General features: G+C 38.7%; 1 protein-coding gene across 4 annotated transcripts in view; it reads right to left on the minus strand.

Moving 5' to 3' along the window:
• RALBP1 (ralA binding protein 1) overlaps positions 1-19,291 on the minus strand; it is a 47,845-nt gene that overhangs the window by 19,338 nt on the left and 9,216 nt on the right. For 3 of the 4 annotated variants that reach the window (XM_015538088.2, XM_042961364.1, XM_042961365.1), the window contains exon 2: positions 1,518-1,816. In XM_015538088.2, coding sequence (XP_015393574.2) covers positions 1,518-1,761 — 244 coding nt within the window. In that variant the 5' untranslated portion in view covers positions 1,762-1,816. Of the gene's footprint in view, positions 1-1,517; positions 1,817-14,230; positions 14,304-19,291 lie in introns of those variants that run through there. The other variant, XM_015538089.2, reaches the window with a different exon arrangement.

Below are 19,291 nucleotides of genomic sequence, written 5' to 3' on the forward strand. Positions count from 1 at the left end.
AGCAATCTGACACCACGACACAAATGGCCCTGCCGTTCAGATGCTCCAGCCGTTCCCCTGTCACACTTTGCCCTCCTGTCACTAGCTGTGAAGTTCTTTCTGGAGACCAGCAGAGGCTGAAGTCTCAACTGGGTGGAGGGCAGAACCAGGAAAGTTCCCTAATCTCTGGATGGTGGCCGAATGCATCAGCCCACTTCTCTGCATCTTGAGCCCTGGTTTTCACACACTGACACTTGTTTTATATCCTATCAGTTATCCTACTTTGGTTTGGTTGTTATTTTAAAATATGATTTTCCTGTTCTTTTCTTTAGCCAGCTACCTTAATAAGCCATTTCATAACGAAGATTAAATTTAAAAATTTCACAAATTACCCTCTACTTAAAATACCACAAACGCCACAGCAACCAGAAGAGCAGAAATCTTAAGGGCGAGAATACCACGATACAGAGCAGCTGCAGCTCTCAGACGCTGCTGGTGTGAGTGCAATCTGGTACGACCACTCTGAAAAATCGTTTTGCAGGATCTACTAATGCTAAAATAAGCATGGCCTTTTAAGAGAGCAATCCCACAACAGAAATGTATAACCACGTACAACGACATTCACAGAAGCACTATTCACAAGTCAAAAACTGAAAACAACCCAAATGACCAATAACAGAATAGATACATTCTAGCATATTAATGCAATGAAACAAAATCCAGTAATAAAAACGACAAATTACTGCCATGTGGAATAACACGGATGAATCTAACAAATACAACTTTGGGCAAAAGAAACTAGACACAAAAGGAAATATGCTTTCATTTACATAAATTCAAAATCAGGCAGTTTCAAGCTATACTGAAAGAAGCTTACCTTTGGGAAGTGTGGGGGATTCCCTCTGCAGGGGTAATGGGAGGGAATTTCTAAGCGTGCTGATAATGCTCTATTTCCAGATGCTTGTAATTACAAGGACGCACGTCCATTTTGTGACAGCTCATTCAAGTGGCACACAATTTGTGCATTCTATCTCAATGCTATGCTTCAAAACCAAATTGACTTAAGTATAACATGAAACTCAAAATAAATCACCTCATTTGCTTTTAACATACTAAAGAGCTATGCTTAAACAATTTGGCTTTCCTACAGAATAGGACCTATAGAGAGAATGCATTGTGGCATCTGCTTAAGACAAACAAATAACTACCTTTTTCACAGTTCCAGTAAAGTTGTACCCCAACTGGCCTACACAACCCAGCCAAGAAAGTAATATTCTGTAAGGGTAAAATTTCAATATCTACTTTTTATACATTATTTAAAATGACCCATTTACGAAACCTTTACCACTTCTGGAAATTCAGTAATTTTGTTCGCAAGACTAAGACCCTAAGATACAACTCTAGTATACAAAAATTGAGACCCAGAAAAGTAAAGAACAGAAAATGCCAAACAAGAATCTTTGCAGACAGCAGGCACAGTGGTTAGAGTAAAAGTTTACCCAAAATATACCAAAAGCGTAGAGAAAAATGGCACTTACTCCTTTTTTCTTTTTTCTTAAATTTTCCTTTTTTCTTCCCATGGTCTTTCTCATCATCAGACACTATGTCAGGAGGCTCATGAAGGCTGTCATGGGGAGGCGAGGGCTCGCCAGTGCGGTACAATCCGGGAAACTTGGTAGGGCTGATCTCCTCAGAGCTGGGGGTTCGGGTAAGACCACTGCCATGCTCCACCCTGCGGTGCTCACTAGGGCTGCTGGTGGGGGGCAGGAAGCACTCAGTCATTCTGCCTCCCTGACGAGACAGTGAGGAGGGTTTCTCTGTTACCTATCCATTACACCTGCACAGAGGGAGAAAAGATCATCAACACCAACCAGAACACAAAAGCACCGCACAAAACACGGCGATTAACCTTGCATTTACAAATCAAAAATATTTTTCTTTACAACCCTTTTGAAAATACTCGTTCATTTTAACATCTCAAGTTACATTCCATTCATCACACATTTCAGTTCTCAAAGAGGCAGAAAGCACTGGCACCTTTAAGTATTAGAAAAATGAACCAAATGAAAATGGGAGTTCTCAAAGTCGAATACAGAGTTCCTCTTAAAAAGAAGGGGTTTCATTTTGACTGTTTTATCCAACATGCAATCTATTTTTCTTTAAGTCATGAAAAAACAACCATGAATAATAAATTACACAGACAGCTTAATAGAACTACACATGAATAGTTCAGAATGAGAATTAAAATTTACAATATTTATAGCGATGTATTTGATGATTCACACAATTATAGATCATTCATTATAGTTCTACAGTGCATGATATTAGGTAGTTCATGTGTTGATAATAACTTATTTTGTATTGCAGTTATGTTAAAAGAAACAAGGGAACCCTTATTTGTTCAATCCGAAAAGACACTAAATAGATTCACTAGAATGGACACTATACAGGACAAATGCAATAAGAGTTCAAGATTTGGTCACTTTTTCTTCCTCTTTAGACAGAGGTAACACAGTCTATGTACATTATTCAAAAGTTACTTGGATTATTAGTTCTTATTCCACTTTAATATCTTTATGATACTCCTTTGGAAAACTATTAGAATCACTTGTTTCTCTTTGCATTCACTTTTAAGGTTATTTTGCAATTTAATAAATCCAAGAGCCCTAAATGACAAGACTAATAAATCTGACCATGAACACACTCAAAAGAAAATGTAAAAAAAAAAAAAATTCTGCAGGGCGCCTGGGTGACTCAGTTGGTTAAGCATCTGACTCTTGGTTTCAGTTCAGGTCATGATCTCACGGTTTGTGGGTTCAAGGCCTTCATTGGGCTCTGTGCTGACAGCGTGTGATTCTCTCTCTCCCTCTTTTTCTGTCCCTCCCCTGCAAGCTCTCTCTCAAAATAAATAAACTGTAAAAAAAAAAAAAAAAAAAAAAAAATTTGCAATAGCTAAGTTCTTTAAAGAGCTAAGAGCTCTTACAAATCAGTAAAAATATGAACAAATCAAGACACCTACACAAAGGACATGATATAATTCACAGAAAAATGACTAATATCCATGCAAAAAGAATGTTCAGGTACAGTTCTAATTTTTAAAGTATAAACTAAAACAATAAGTTACTTTTCTAATATCAGACTGGCAAAGAACAAAAAAGTGTATAATACCCAATGTTGATAAAGATATAAGCAAAGAAGGACTCGTGAGACACTCTACTAATGACAGAAGTATAAATTAGCACAATCTTTTCTGAAAAGCAATTTGGCAATATCAAAATATAAAATGTACTCTCTGATCCAGGCATTCCTCTTTCAGGAATTTATCCTTCACATACATTTTTGTAAGAAATCAAAGACGTGCACATGAAAATATTCATTTTAGCACTGTAAAAGCAAAAACACGATCATCTACATAGGCTGTCAATAGATCAATTCAATTATGATTTATCCACATAATGGAATATAAATTAACACACAGTTTCTGAAAGCATGTAAGAAATAGTTAACTATTGGGGCGCCTGCGTGGCTCAGTCGGTTAAGCATCCAACTTTGGTTCGGGTCATCTCACGGTTCGTGGGTTTGAGCCCCGTGTCGGGCTCTGTGCTGACAGCTCAGAGCCTGGAGTGTGCTTCAGATTCTGTGTCTCTGTCTCTCTCTGCCCCTCCCCTGCTCACACTCTGTCTCTCTCTCTCTCTCTCTCAAAATAAATAAACATTAAGAAAAGAAAAAGTTAACAATTATTAACTCTTGGAAGTGGTAAAATGGGAGAAAGATTTTTATTCCTTCTATGTAGTTTGAAACTTACCATGTGCTTTTATTACTATTATTGTAAAAAATTGAAAAAAATGAACAGAGTATGTTTTTAATTTCATAAAAATCATGCAGCATTTAAAATCAAGCTTTTAGTACTATTTAATAATGTGGGGAAAAACAACTTTATTTACAGCACAATATCAATATTTAAGTACATAAACATTTATGCAAAACAAATCATAAGAACGAGAATGTTAACAATTTTCTCTGAATTGAAAGATCATAAGTGACGTAAGTTTTCTTCCTACCCTTCTACATTTCATAAATTTTGTACCCACTATGCATTATTGCATAAAAAGAGGAGAGAGTTCCATTAGAGGATCTGTAAGCATCACTCTAATTCTTCTGTTTTTCTTTTGGCTATTGTTTTTTAAAAGTACATTCTATTCTCTCTTCAATCGAAGGCATCGTAAGTTTTGACACTCACAGGATTTAGGTGGAGCTGGGGCCCAACAGCATAACAGTTACACGCTACCGGTGAGCAAACTGAGCTCCAAAGACGGAGGAGCCAGAAGACAGCCCCCGAGAACACAGCCGTACAGCACAGAAATAAAACCCCTTACAGGCATCCATCCCACCCACACTCCACCACTCGGTCTCGTGCTCCCCTGGCTTTGCCAAGGCTGTCTTCACTCCCGGGAGTCCAGCCCTCCTTCCAGCACTTTTGCATGGCCAACTGCTACCCCTCCTTCGACATGGCGCCTGAAAATGGGCATGAGGAATCTTTTTGAAGTGACAGAAACAGCCTAGATTTGGATTGTGGTGATGCTTACACACACTGGTTAATTTGCTAAAAAATCACTGAATTATACACTTAGAGTAGATGGATCTGATGTGTATGTAAATCACACCTAAATAAAGCTGTTTAAAAAAAAAAAAAAAAGGTCAATTACCAGCAACTCTTTCTCCAGGAATCCTCCCTCATCACTCCTTTTCTGTGCCCCCCAAATCTCTGGAACACACCTCCAACACCTCCAGCACTGCATGCACCGTGCTGTGTTTTCACTGCCTGCACACCCACTTGTCCTGTCCAGCAAATGTGTGAGCTCCAGCATTTAACACAACACAGAGCATTATGGGAAGTACTCAAACATTTACTTAATGAACTACTTAGTTTTTTCCATGTTCTCAACATATTGTGTCTGCTGATGAGACGAAGACTAGAAGGAATGAACCTGGCCTTTAGCCGTACATTTTAGTTAAGGAAACAAAGCAATGGAGCCCGAATTTTATTTGAGCTCCTGTGGTTTCAGCCATGTTCATATACATTAACTAACCTTAGTACATAGTGTTAGAAAAGAAGTACTTTTTCGTGTTCACAAACAGGGGAACCAAGGCTCAGAGGGCCGCAGTAACTTACATTAGTCACACAGCAAGGAAGAAGTAAAACTGGGATCTTCTTTCCACTACGCTGTCCTTTGCATGTAACACCCAGAAGAGAGGACATCCATGCCAGAACAGCACAGTTAAAGGCACAAGCAGGAAACACGGGGCTTATTTGCAGGATGGCTGCAAGCCTGGTCTGACGGGAGCAGTTCCTGGGAAGGAGGATAGGGAAGGCTCGGAAGGACAAGATGGACTCTGAACTGAAAACCAACCAAATGCCAAGCTGAGAACTTCAGCCTTGATGTGGGAGCTGACTCATCACCAGTTCCAAAGCCAGTAGTGACAAAACTGACACTGAAAGGAGTCAGAGCAGGAACGTGCACAATCAAATGCCACACAGGCATGTGGTCATTCTCTCCCGTGTTCCTGCGGCCTTTTGTAACTTACGCCTATGCGCACACTCACACACATTTTCCCAGCTCCTTACTATCATTACTTAGTTTCCATACTAGACTGATGAAGAAGACACGTTTGTCCATAAAGTGCTTAATAGATTATCTTGCAAAAACTACTTTAGAGAAATATTTGTTGACTTGCTTCCCTATAGTTGGGAATGAGTGAAAGGAAGGGCAGCAAGTAGCAGCATATGAAGGGGTGAAGGCCTGAAAACAGGATGATTTAAAGGCAACAACAACTGGTGTTTCCATTAGGGCACACTGTTTTGAGAACTGGGGAGCCGCAGCAAGCCTAAACTTCACCAAATCAAAGGGCAGAACAGGCCTCAAATGGTCCAATTTGTTTAAGTATAAATAGCCAAAGATAAGAAAACAAAAATTAGAAATTCCTACTTCTAAATTTGTAAACATTTGAAGAAAGAATACCTATCACTATTCCTCCTGGTAAGCACAACTAGAAATCCTGGATAATAGAGTTAAAAATAAACAAAAAACAGACAAAAGACAAAAGGCAGAGAAGAAGGCCGGTGGGTTAGGGACTTCAGGATTCTAACAACAACAGAGCTGTGAGTTCCCTGCATTTTCTTTTTGCCTCTACATCTCAGATGTGCTTCTCAAGAAGCCCGAAACCCAGAATCCCAGACAGGCACAGATAAAACAACAAAAACCTGCTCTCTCTAGCCAAAGGACCAGGAAAGGGGCTGCCTTGCAAGACGAAAACTTCCAGATAATAATGGTCTACCCGAGGCAAACACCAAAAAACATGAAGTTCTGCCCCTATCTGCACCAGTAAGAGGGAGATTAGATTTGTGCCCTCAGGTGGTGGCCCAGCACCCCTGCTGGAGGTTGTCAAAAAAGGACAAGTAGGGAGATGGGGCCTTTCACACCTGCCAGCTGGTTAAGAGTGCTCTGCTCCTACAGGAGTGTCTATGGAGACCAGGTGAAGAATCTGGACCTCCACCCCACACCCCCAAACTGTAAGTAACTAAGCTCCCTGCTCCATTGCTGCTGGGTAGTCTCACAGGACACCTAGAGAAGAGTCAGAATTTTTCACCATCACCCGGTGGTAGTGACGCCACCCCACCTGAGTGTCAATGGAGACCACATGGGAAAATAAAAGCAAAAGAGAAAAAAATTAATTCTCCAAAGAAAAGGTTAATTGTACAGAAAGCAAATCACAACACGTAGAATTAAAACCAGTAATTACATCACATGCAATGGACTAAGCATTCCAATAAAAAGGCAGGGATGGGGCGCCTGGGTGCCTCAGTAGGTTAAGTGCTTGACTCTTGATTTTGGCTCAGGTCATCTCACAGTTCATGAGTTTGAGCCCCACATCGAGCTTGGGATTCTCTCTCCCCCTCTCTCTGCCCCTCCCCCATCCACACACACCTCTCTCTCAAAATAAATAAATAAACATTTTTTAAAAAGACAGAGATAATCAGACTGCACAAAAAGCAGATCCAACTGTATGCTTTTTACAAAAGGTCCACTTTAAAAATAATTATTACACACGGGGCGCCTGGGTGGCTCAGTAGGTTTTTCGGCTCAGGTCATGACCTCACGGTTCGTGAGTTCAAGCCCCACACTGGGCTCTGTGCTGACAGCTCAAAACCTGAAGCCTGCTTCAGATTCTGTGTCTCCCTCTCTCTCTGCCCCTCCCTTAGTCGCACTCTCTCTCTCTCAAAAAAAAAAATAAAACATTAAAAAAAAATTAAAACTGTAAAGGAGGGGAGCCTGGGTGGCTCAGTCAGTTAAGCATCTTTCTCTCAGGTCATGATCTCATCATTTGCGAGTTCAACCCGATTGGGATCTGCACCGACCCTGTGGAGTCTGCTTGGGACTCAATCTCCTTCTCTCTCTGCCCCTTCCCCACTCATGCTTTTTCTCTCTCTCAAAATAAATAAATAAACTTTAAAATAAGATAAAATTGTAAAGGAAAAAATGGGAATGGGATGGTGAAATCTTAGCAGCAAAATCATTAAACAAATTGAAAATATTAATGCACAAACATTAAAATACTAAAGATTATATGTTGCATATAAAATACAGTACAGAACCAGGAGTTGCACTATACTAAAGGTAAAAAGTGTTACCTCTGCAGTATCTGACAAAAAGTACTAAAAATATAAAGCACTTTTATGACAGTTACCGCTGAGGTAAAGCAAAGAAAAAGTTTCATAAAACTAGACTCAATGGTTTAAAAACATTCACTTTTCCTAAAAAATAAAATAAAAAATAAAGTAGAATAGAATAGAAAAATAAAATAAAATAAAATAATAAAATGAAATAAAATAAAAATAAAAGGGGCACCTGGGTGACTCAGTTGGTTGAGTGTCTAACACTTGATTTTAGCTCAAGTCACGATCCCAGGTCATGGGATCAAGCCTCATAGGGCTCTGCGCTCAGCATGGTGCCTGCTTGGGATTTTCTCTCCCTCCCTCCCTCTCTCTCTCTTTTTCTCTCTCTCCCCACCCCATTCCTCTACCCTGCTCTCTCCAAAATTTAAAAAATAATAATAAATAAAAATAAAAACATATACCTTTTCTCCAAAGAACTAAGAGAATAAAATTATTCTTTTTTTTAACATTCATTTATTTTTGAAGGTGAGAGAGACAGAGTATGAGTGGGGGAGGGGCAGAGAGAGAGGGAGACACAGAATCCAGAAGCAGGCTCCAGGCCCTGAGCTGTCAGCATACAGCCTGATACGAAGCTCGAACTCACGAGCCATGATATCATGACCTAAGCCAAGTCAGATACTTAACCGACTGAACCACCTAGGTGCCCCGATATACATTATTCTTAAAACAGTCTTTTCTGCTCTGGTACCTGTATTAATCAGCTCATGTAATAAGAATCGTCCATGCAGAAGGACAAAGTAATATAAGTAGGGAAGAAAGAAAGATTACTAAATTAAAGTCTCCCAAAATGAGCTTCTGAGAAGAACTCTAATGTTTTATTATACTTGATAATATCTACACAGAAAAAGACCTATGCCAGAAAACCAATAACTTGCTTAACTAGTTTATAAGTCAAACAAATTCAGCATTTTATAAACATTCTTTATTAATAAATACCAGGCTAAAACTCAGTAGAAGCAGGTCTTCCTTGTTTTTATAGTTTTAAAAAATAAGCTGTAAACTAAGAGTCTCCAATCTAAATCTCCACAAGAAAATCCAAATACGGGCTCATTAATACATTACCTACTGAACCTCTAACTAGCATTAACCTACTATTTGGGAATGCCAAATTTTGTAAATAGTATCTGGACACACAACACATTCTTGTTCTTCAAATGATGTGGAAAGAAACTTTCTCAGAATTAAAGTTCAGATCACAAGAGACCACTAAGCACCCCACATAATAACTGAAGAGACCCGCACTGAAGCACATTACGAAGTTTCAGAGCGTAAGGGGACAGAATGAGATTACTAAGAGATTCCTCCAGGAAAAATGCTTACAAAGATCAGGACCAATATGTCAACAGGAACACTGGAAATTTAAAGACAATGAAGAAATATCTTCAAAACTCTAAAAGAAAATTAGTTCCAACAACCATTCAAGTGTACGGGTAGAACATAGACATTTTTAGACACACAGCATCAAGGAATGTACTTCCCATACACTTTCTCTTGAGTTCCAAAGACCTGAGTGCAACCCTGGAAAGCAGCAAAGGAAGCCCCAGGAAAAGCAGGCCTGTGACCAACTACTGACACAGTCCACAGTGACACAGGAGGAAGAGTTCCCAAGGACAGTGGGATGTACAGACCTCTGACCATGTGGAAAAGAACAGTGAAATCTGGTGAAGAGCTGCTGGGGCTTTTGGAATAAATTGGTCATAAGAACAGAATAGAAAAACAAATAAAAACAGAAGGTAACCAACCATTAACTATAAGGAAAAGAAAAAGGCAGATGAGAAAATGAAATTGTAGTCTATCGCCTAGCTCAGCATTACACATTTGTCCAGTCATCATAATGAAAACAATGAACACGGACTCAATCAAGCTCTGTGACAGGCAGGATTGCATCAGAGGGCTTAAGGGAGGGATTTCTGGAAAAGGTATGAGACCTAAATCCTCATCTACCACAACACCCAGTTATTTGACAACACCTACAACTGGTATCTTAAAAAAACAGCAGTGTAAATATATTATTTAGAAATAAGGAAATAACAAAAGAAATAAGACTGAGGGGGGTGCAAGAATGCGGCAGGGAATAGCGTTTTCCATTGTAAGTCGTTCAGTACTATGTTGGGGGGGGTCCCCAAGATCATCCCGTGACCCACATAACTCCGCATATAGTCATACCCAAGGCTGAGATTTATTACTATGAAAGGTTGGCAAAAACAGCAGAAGAAAAGGCACATGGAGAGAAGTCCAGAGGAAACCAGGCTCAAGCTTCCAAGAGCCCTCCTGCAGTGGGCTCACAGAGACAGGCTGAATTCTTTCAACAGTAACGTGTGAAGTGCTGTCTGCCAGGCAGCTCCTTAGACTGAGCACAAGGTCTTTGTGGAGCCTAGCACGTACAGGACTCCAGACTCCCAAAAAGAAAGCAGGTTATTCAGCAGAAACCGCACTGTTTTTACCAACAGTTGAGACACAGTAAGCCACTCTTCTCATCTAGGAAAAGTTGAATGTACTGTGCAAAACATAACATCAAGTTTTCCTGTGTCAGCCGGGACTGACTTTGCAGGCAGGCCTTTCGATGGACGGCAGTCTCAGCCAGCGGTAGTCACTCTACACGAGCACTACTGGATACCTTAAACTATCTTCAGAATTATTCTGATACAATTTTAAAACTTAAAAAAATCATGTCTCACACACACAAAGAAGGATGCTGGCAATCTCATTTTAAAACCAAATAAAAGAGAAAAAGGGATTTCTCTTAAAATATCAATGTTACCGTCCAAGAAAAAAAATGTTTTAAGTTTATAAACAAAATGGGACCTATATAATCCTTCAGATGAAGCAGATAGGGTTTAGAGGGGTTCAAAACATCAGCAGTGAGATTATCCCCATGATAGTATGCTTGAGGTTTATGACCTATGCCCAGTAAATGCACACGAGTATTCACATTTACAAGCTTGACGACAATTTCTCATGCACATCCCCACAGATCAATTGCCCTTGTTACATAATTAGTCCTTTCAAATCTACTAACAACTATTTAGGGCTGTACCTTAATAGAGATTTTACTCTTTATGTGAAGTTATTGTTTCTTTTCTATACCCTTCTTATATATTCTAAGACTTCACCTTTAGTTTCTCCCCTACCCCCAGGTGTCTATCCAAACAAACATTTAATTAGAGTCCCACATGCCACTCACAGAAATTCACTGAATGACACAGTGATTTCATGTTTTCTACTCAGCTTTCTAACATTATCAGTGTCACTGATTAAAATAATATGCCTACGGGTGCCTGGGTGGCTCAGTGGGTTAAGTGTTGCCTGACTCTTGATTTCAGCTCAGGTCATGATCTCATGTGAGTTTGAGCCCCACACAGGGCTCCATGCTGACAGTTCAGAGCCTGCTTGTAAATCTCTCTCCCCTTCTCTCTCTGTCCCTCTCTCTCTCTCAAAATAAATAAACTAAAAAAAAAAAAAAAAAAAAAAAAAAAAAAAAAAAGAAGAAGAAGAAAGGAACAATATGCCCAAGATATTCATGTAAAAGAAAATTTAAAAATTTTAAATTCTGAAGTTCATTATAATGAAAATGAATGCATTTTCAATGCTGACAACTACTATACAATTAATGACAAGAAAACAGAAAAACTAACAAGTTAGTTCAGGAAATTAACATAATGCAATCTGTAAAATCAACCTCCAGATGAGAATGAAATCTGAAGAGCATAAGAAATAGACTCATAAATACAGAAAACAAAACTAATGGTTGCCAGAAGGGAGAGGGGAGGGCAGTTAAGCAAAATGGGTAAAGGGTAGTGGGAGGTACAGGCTTGCAGTTATGGAGTGAATAAATCACAGGGATGAAAGATACAGCATGGGGAATATAGTCAATGGTATTGTAATAGGGTTGTGTAGTGACAGATGGTAGCTAGGCTTGTGATGAACAATGCATAATGTATAGACTTGTGGAATCATTACCTTGTACACCTGAAAGTAACGTAACAATGTGTGTCAACTATGCTTCAAGGTAAAAAATAATATAAAAGAGCATAGCTTATGTCCTTTATTTAAAGTGAAAGTTCAGACTCTAAGGATTCGAATGTCAAGTGTTGGAAAATGAGCAGCCAAAACATACAGAAAATAATTCCACCTTCTGTCTACAAGGTAGGCTGGAAAGGACACAGTTCAGTCCTATGTGCAGCTGCCCAAATCAAAAAGTAGAGATGTATATTAAGTATCAGGGGAAAACCCACAGTGGACTCTTGCCTTTAAACAAAATCAAAGTGGTATCACTAGCAGTCATTCTATACACAGGACAAAAAAAGTTTTCTTATTAAAAAAAATCATAATACATATCATTTGGTACTTATCAGTGAAACAGAACATTTTTAGAGGTATGGTATACCCTTTTGAGGGGTGAGAAGACAGGCCTCCTTCCTGCCACATTTCATAATCAGATAATCTATTCTCAAGGAAATCTTACATGAGAATTTAACTGGAGAGTATAAGGACAAACAAACTTTATTTAACAATAACTTTTAAGACACACACCAAAGGAGGTACCTGGTTGGCTCAATAGGAAGAGCATGCCACTCTTGATCTTGGGGTTATGAGTTCAAGCCCTATGTTGGGTGTAGAGATTACTAACAAACAAACAAACAAACAAACAAACAAACAAACAAACTGAAAATGCACACCACTGGTTGCAACAGAAACTGGGCAGAAATACCTAGTTGATGGTTCCCAAACAGTGCACTGAGGCACCCAGAGCATCATAAACCAAGTCATAAAAGAGCCATGGGGCATCTTCAATTTGAGACAAAGAGCAGTGCTCAACATCTGTCGGACACTGTACAAACTACCAGCTAAAAGAAGTTCAATTTCAACATTAGGTTGAGCTACATTCCTGTCAATGGCATATTTTTGTGAAGTGAGATTTTGGGGATAGTAGCTATAATTTTTTTTTAAGTACCATGTGAAAATCAACATGGGATAAGAAATGACAGTGGTAATGTCCAATCTGATTACAAAGTTATTAATATGTACAGTATCCAGCAGGCACAGGCAAACCATTTAGTTATTTAAGAGTGAAATAAAAATATTATCTTCTCTTTCAATTTATATGTATTTTTTTTCAAATATGAACTAAATTGTCATGACATAAATACACATTAAGTTGTGTGAACATAACAACATAACATGGAACTATTAGATATTTCCATTAGGCTGACACCAGATCTCAGAGCAGGATATGTACAAGACGAGACTGAAATATCATGTCATTAAAAAAAAATAAAGTTACAAAAGATGCTTGAAATCAAGTCCAAATGACTCAGAAGGCAAGTAGAAGATGATCCCACTGGTCAAAAATTAATAAAATAATTGCAGTCAACTAAAATGTATCAAGTATACTTAAATCCATGAGTTCATAATAGATTCAAAAATAAAATTCACTGGTCACTTTGCAGAATGCTAGAGAACCATCTCATTATTTGCAATAGCTGGCAAATAAAGGGGGAAAAAGGCATTTATCCTGAACTTCCATTACAAAGTGTTGATGCAGCAAATTTATTTTGATCAAAATCTTCCACCTAATAAACAAAGAAATGAAAGACTATCACCACTTAATAAGCGAGTTAAAAATGGGTACTGGTAATGATTATCAATGGCTGCTAATATCTTACACAAAAAAGAAACACCTTAATGTGCTCTCTGATGGACACACACATCAGCCTTGCAAAAATAAGCAAATAAAATCTTAATCTGATTAAGCTTCAAAATCTATAGGGTATGGAATTTAGTTTCTTTAGTTTTAATATTTTGTAAGAAAAAGAGAGTGGGCAGGGTAAACATAAAAATTAAGAGACTTAAGACCAAGAATGAGAAGACAAGCCACACTGGATGAAAATATTCATAAAAGACTATAATGTAACAAAGGACTGTTATCCAAAATGTACTAAGAACTCTCGAAACTTAACAATAAGAAAACAAATCCATTTAAAAATGGGTAAAAGAGCAGAACAGACACCAAAGAAAATATACAAATGGCAAGTAAACATATGAAAAATGCTCCATATCATTAGGGAACACTTCTAATTAAAATGATGAACCTGATAAAAAAAATCTAGATTTTAAAAAAATGATATATCTATTTTTAAAATTGTTGGGGCACCTGGGTGGCTCAGTCAGTTAAACGTCTGACTTCGGCTCAGGTCATGATTTCACGGTTCATGAGTCTGAACCCCACATCTGGCTCTGTGCTAACAGCTCAGAGCTTGGAGCCTGCTTCAGATTCTGGGAGAGAGGGAGCTCTCTCTCTGGCCCTCCCCCACTCACACTCTGTCTCTCTCAAAAATAAACATTAAAAACATTAAAAAAAAATGTTTTTGTAACTACGTATGGCAAAGGATGTTAACTAGACTTCTTGTGATCATTTTGCAATATATACAAATATGGAATCATAACATTGTACACCTAAAATAAATGTCAGTTATGCCTCAGTTAAAAAAAACAAAACAAGAAAATACTACATACCTATTAGAATAGCCAAAATCCAAAATGCTGACAAAACCAAATGCTGATGAAGATACGGAACTATTATTCAGTGCTGGTGGAAATGCAAAATGGCAAAGTCACTTTGGAAAACAGGTTAGCAGTTTCTTATAAAACTAAACATCCTCATACAACATACAACGCAGCAATCACACTCCTTGGTGTTTTGGTATTTACCCAAATGAGTTGAGAGAACTTATGTACACACAAAAACCTGCACATAAGATGTTCATGGCGGCTTAGAGAATTACATTTATTCATAATTGCCAAAACTTAAAAGCAACCAAGATGCCCTTTCATAAGGGAACGGATAAATAAGCTGTGATATATTCAGACACCAGAATATTATTCAGTGATAAAAATAAATGAGTGGAATCTTAAATGGAGGAAGAATTTTAAGTGCCTGTTACTAAGTGAAAGAAGCCAACCTAAAAAGGTACATACTGGGGCGCATGGGTGGCTGAGTCAGTTAAGCAGAGTTCAAGCCCTGCGATGGGCTCTGTGCTCACAGCACAGAGCTTGCTTGGGATTCCATCTCTCTCTTTCTCTCTCTCAAAATAAATAAATATATAAATATTTTAACATAATAATAAATAAAAACAAAAAAATTTTAAAGGCTACATACTGTACTGACTCCCATTATATGACATTCTGGAAAAGGCAAAACTCTGGAGACTGCTAAAAGATCAATGGTTGCTGTGACTGTGGAAGGAGGCAGGGAAGGAAGAACAGACAGAGCACAAAGGATTTTTAGTGCAGTGAAAACACTGTGTGATAACACAATGGTAGGTACATGTCACGTATTTGTCCAAACCCACAGAATGTACAACACCAAAGGAACTTTAATGTGGACTGTGGACTCTGGGTGATTATGAAGTGTCACTGTAGGGTCATCAAGCATAACAAATGTACCACTCCGGCAAGGGTTCGTGAAGGGGGTGCTGATAATGGGGTAGGCTATGCATATGTGGGGGCAGGGGGCATATGGGAAATCTCTATCTTCTGCTCAATTTTCCTGTGAACCTAAAACTGCTTTAAAAAAGTCTGTGAATTTAAAAAAAGAAAAAGTAACCTAAGGAAAACCTAAGGAAGCTAAATTTAATGTCATAATATGCTCATTTTCTTAAAACACTAAACTTAAGTTGAAAAACTTGGATGGTATCTGCTGCTTTCCAATTGTGTTACCACACTAGGGGGTTAACAATATAGACTTCAATGAGCCTCTTCTCCAGTTTTACATCCACACTTTTGTTTCCCATGATTTTCCTAAGCGGAACGTCAAAGGTCTTGATTTATTATTTTAACTTCCGAAGAAACTACTTAAAATTGCCAACATCTTAAAATTGCTACAATCTATAAATTTTCCTTACAAAGTCTTCTTTCTAGTATAGGAGAGGGGAGCTTTCTTCCTCATCTTCCCTCTCTTTTTTCTCTTCAGTATTTCTGTATCCAAACTGGGGGCACCTGGGTGGCTCTGAAAGCAATTCCAAATGTTTTACTAGTACTTTTGTTTTTAACAATTTTTGATGCAGAAGCTTCATATCTAAATATTTGTACAACTTTCTAAGGCAATCAGTTTTAAGGACTTCACTCAAAAAAATAGGCCTAGTTGGGGCGCCTGGGTGGCTCGGTCAGTTAAGCGGCCCACTTCGGCTCGGGTCATGATCTCACGGTTTGTGAGTTCCAGCCCCGCGTCGGGCTCTGTGCTAACAGCTCGTTGGAGCCTGGAGCCTGCTTCGGATTCTGTGTCTCCCTCTCTGTACCCCTTCTCCACTCATGCTCTGTCTCTCTCTCTGTCTCTCAAAGATGAATAAACATTAAAAAAATTAAAAAAAAAAAAAAAAAAGAAATAGGCCTAGTGCCTGGTACGCAGCAAGCGCTCAACAAATATTGATTCCCTCACTCCATGTACTACAACTGTTTAGAATGGAAGATATACATGTTTAAAGATATACATGTATCTTTGTATGTGTATAAAATATCTCTGCAAGAACATACAAGAAATTAAGTTGTTCTTCCTTTGGCAGCATCTTTAACGGCTGAGAAAAACACAATCATATTTGTCTCATGCAGACTCCCTTCCCTCTGTAAGGAAACTGGGAAATATCCCGACAGAGAGCTAATTTGGTAAATAGGAAGTATATTGGGCTCTGGAGTTTGATGATCTGGGCTCGAATCTTAACTCTGTCTGGAACACAACTATGGGTTTTGACTAAGTACCATCACCTTTCAGAGACCAAATTTCCTTATCTGTACAAAAGAATACTGACATCTGGCAAGGCATTGACAAGATTAAGTAGAATGGAATCCCTCATATATAGTAGGCACTCAGTAAGCAATAAGAAGATTAGCCAATATTTACTTGTGCTATTAACTATAAAAAAAAGCAAGAGTATAAAGATGTCTGGACAGAGCACCTGGGTGGCTTAGTCGATTAAACGTCTGACTCTTAATTTCAGCTCAGGTCGTGGTCTCACCCTCTGAGATCAAGCCCTGCATTAGGCTCTGTACAGGCCCGATGCCTACTTAGGATTTTCTCTTTCCCTCTCTCTCTGCCCCTCCCCTGCTAATGCTGGCGCTCGAGCTTTCACTAACTTTAAAAAAAAAAAAATGTCTGGACAAAACTTGAAATTTTCTAAACTATATTTCTCCCCCATCTAACACTCTGAAAAATGAGGTTTTTCCTGCCTTTTCTTTGTGATTGTCCCTTTGAAAACCCCTCAAAAAATTTTAAAAACATCGTAAACACATTTAAAAAGCCAAGAAGAGGGGGACCTGGGTGTTTCAGTCAGTTAAGCATCCAGCTCTTGGTTTCAGCTCAGGGCATGATCTCACGGTTCTTGAGTTCAAGCCCCATGTCAGGCTTAGAGCTGACAGTGTGCAGCCTGTTTGGAATTCTCCCTCTTTCCCTTTCTCTCTGCCCCTGCCCCCTGAGCGTCTGCATACTCTTAAAAATAAATAAATGAACTTTAAAAAAACTTAAACTTTAAAAAAATAATAAGCCAAGAAGAAACGTGGAAAAAAATACTGACACTGCATGTGGCAAATATTTTATAAAATGTTTTAAAAAGAAAAAAAAGGGGCGCCTGGGTGGCTCAGTCGGTTGAGTGTCTGACTTTGGCTCAGGTCATGATCTCACAGTTTGTGGGTTCGAGCCCCACATCGGGCTCTGTGCTGACAGCTCAGAGCCTGGAGCCTGCTTCGGATTCTGTGTCTCCCTCTCTCTGCCCCCGCCCCCACTCACACACTGTCTCTCCCTCCTTCAAAAATAAACATTAAAAAAAAAAAAAAGTAAAAAGAAAGAAAAACAAGGGGTACATGGGTGGCTCAGTTGGTTAAGCATCTGACTCTTGATTTTGGCTAAGGTCATGATCTCAGGGTTTGTGGGATAGAGCCGCACATCAGGCTCTGCACTGAAAGCATGGAGCCTGCTTGGGATTTTCTCTCTCAGAAAAAATAAACATGCATATTTTACATACTGTATGTTAGCCAATTTGACAATAAATTATATTACAAAATAAAATCTAAAAAAACATTAAAAATTTTTTTAAAAAGAAAAAAATGGTAGAGGGTATAAACACAAAACACACAAAAAAGAGATTTTAAAAATTAAGGAATAGGAAATTAAAGACATGTTCTTTTTTAACTGCAAATCTTCTGAAGATGAACAGGTCTGATACCCAATAATGGAAGGGTGTGTAGAAAGAGACACCCTAATACATTAGTCGTAAAAGTGTAAACTGATACATTTAAAAGGGCAATTTAACAAAACCTATCAAAAATTAATATTCTCACCTAGCAATTCCACTATTAAAACCTTATCCTCAAACACACAAAAGTAAGCAAGAATATAAGTAAAAGGATACTTAACATCACATTTATAACAGCCAAGAAACCTTTATTTACATTGCATCTCTATACACATCTAAAATCCTTTAAAAATAAAGCACTGAGAAGAAGAATATGCTGGCTTACTGTATGCTACATGAAATTCACTTGAACTATACGAATACCAGGTAGCCTAAAAGTTAAGTGTAATGTAATAGATGGAATGCTGGCAAAATGCTGGCATGAGAAACAGCAAAAGTCCACCCCTCCGTAAAAGCAACTAAAAACTGTGAGAATCAACTTTTCCAGAACAGCAGAAACTAACCCAAAGCTTGCAGCAATCCCAGGATTACTTATTCAAGACACCACTAAATCTTGGTAAAAACACAGAGCTTTGTGGCATTTAACTTACTCTCGTCCTACCCTGAGCTCCGCAGATCAGTGGCAGCCATGAAAACAGCAGCACACGTTCCCAGCACTGGCCGGCAGAACAAACCTCATTCACAAACAAACTGAAACTATTTGTTTTGACCTACCTAAGGGCTCCCTGGAAGACTTTCTGAAAAGTCGAGCTTTATCTCACCTAATACTGCTACCTCAGACTTTCCCCAAAGCTAAAGCCACTACAGGACACAAAGGGTATTTGCCAAAAACATTTACAGGCAGATGTTTTCAGCGCTGCTGCCTGATGCAATGAGTAAAAGCTGGGGCAAACAAACTGACCAAAAAACCTTGAGTGGTGAGGCTGGGCGATGAGATGTTTTGGGAAATAAAGACCTTGAACAGATTCCTGGGAAATCTAGGACGCAATGTGTATGCCCAGGGCTGTGCACATGCTCAGGAATTTTGTCAGCTCTTGACTTTTTTTTTTTCTTCCAGTACTTGGACTATGTCATCCCACCACTTCCTGGCCTCTATGGTTTCTGCTAAGAAGTCAGAGCAGTTGGCTGTTAAGTGATATTGAGGATTCTTGTATGTGGGGAGTCACTTCTGTCTTGCTTCTTTCAAGATTCTCTCTTTGTTTTTCAACTGTTTGATTAAGAGTCTCAGTGTGAATCTCACTGAGTTTACTGTACCAAGAAGGCTCACTCTGGATGACCCTGACCTTTATACAAACAGGAAATTAAGACTAACCAGAGCTGTAAAGTGGCCGAGTGCTCAAGGAATACTTCAACAGTAGCACAACACCCCTCTGAACATACTGGGAGATATTTT

Source organism: Panthera tigris, chromosome D3 (assembly GCF_018350195.1).
Source record: "Panthera tigris isolate Pti1 chromosome D3, P.tigris_Pti1_mat1.1, whole genome shotgun sequence".
NCBI classification, from domain to species: domain Eukaryota; kingdom Metazoa; phylum Chordata; class Mammalia; order Carnivora; family Felidae; genus Panthera; species Panthera tigris.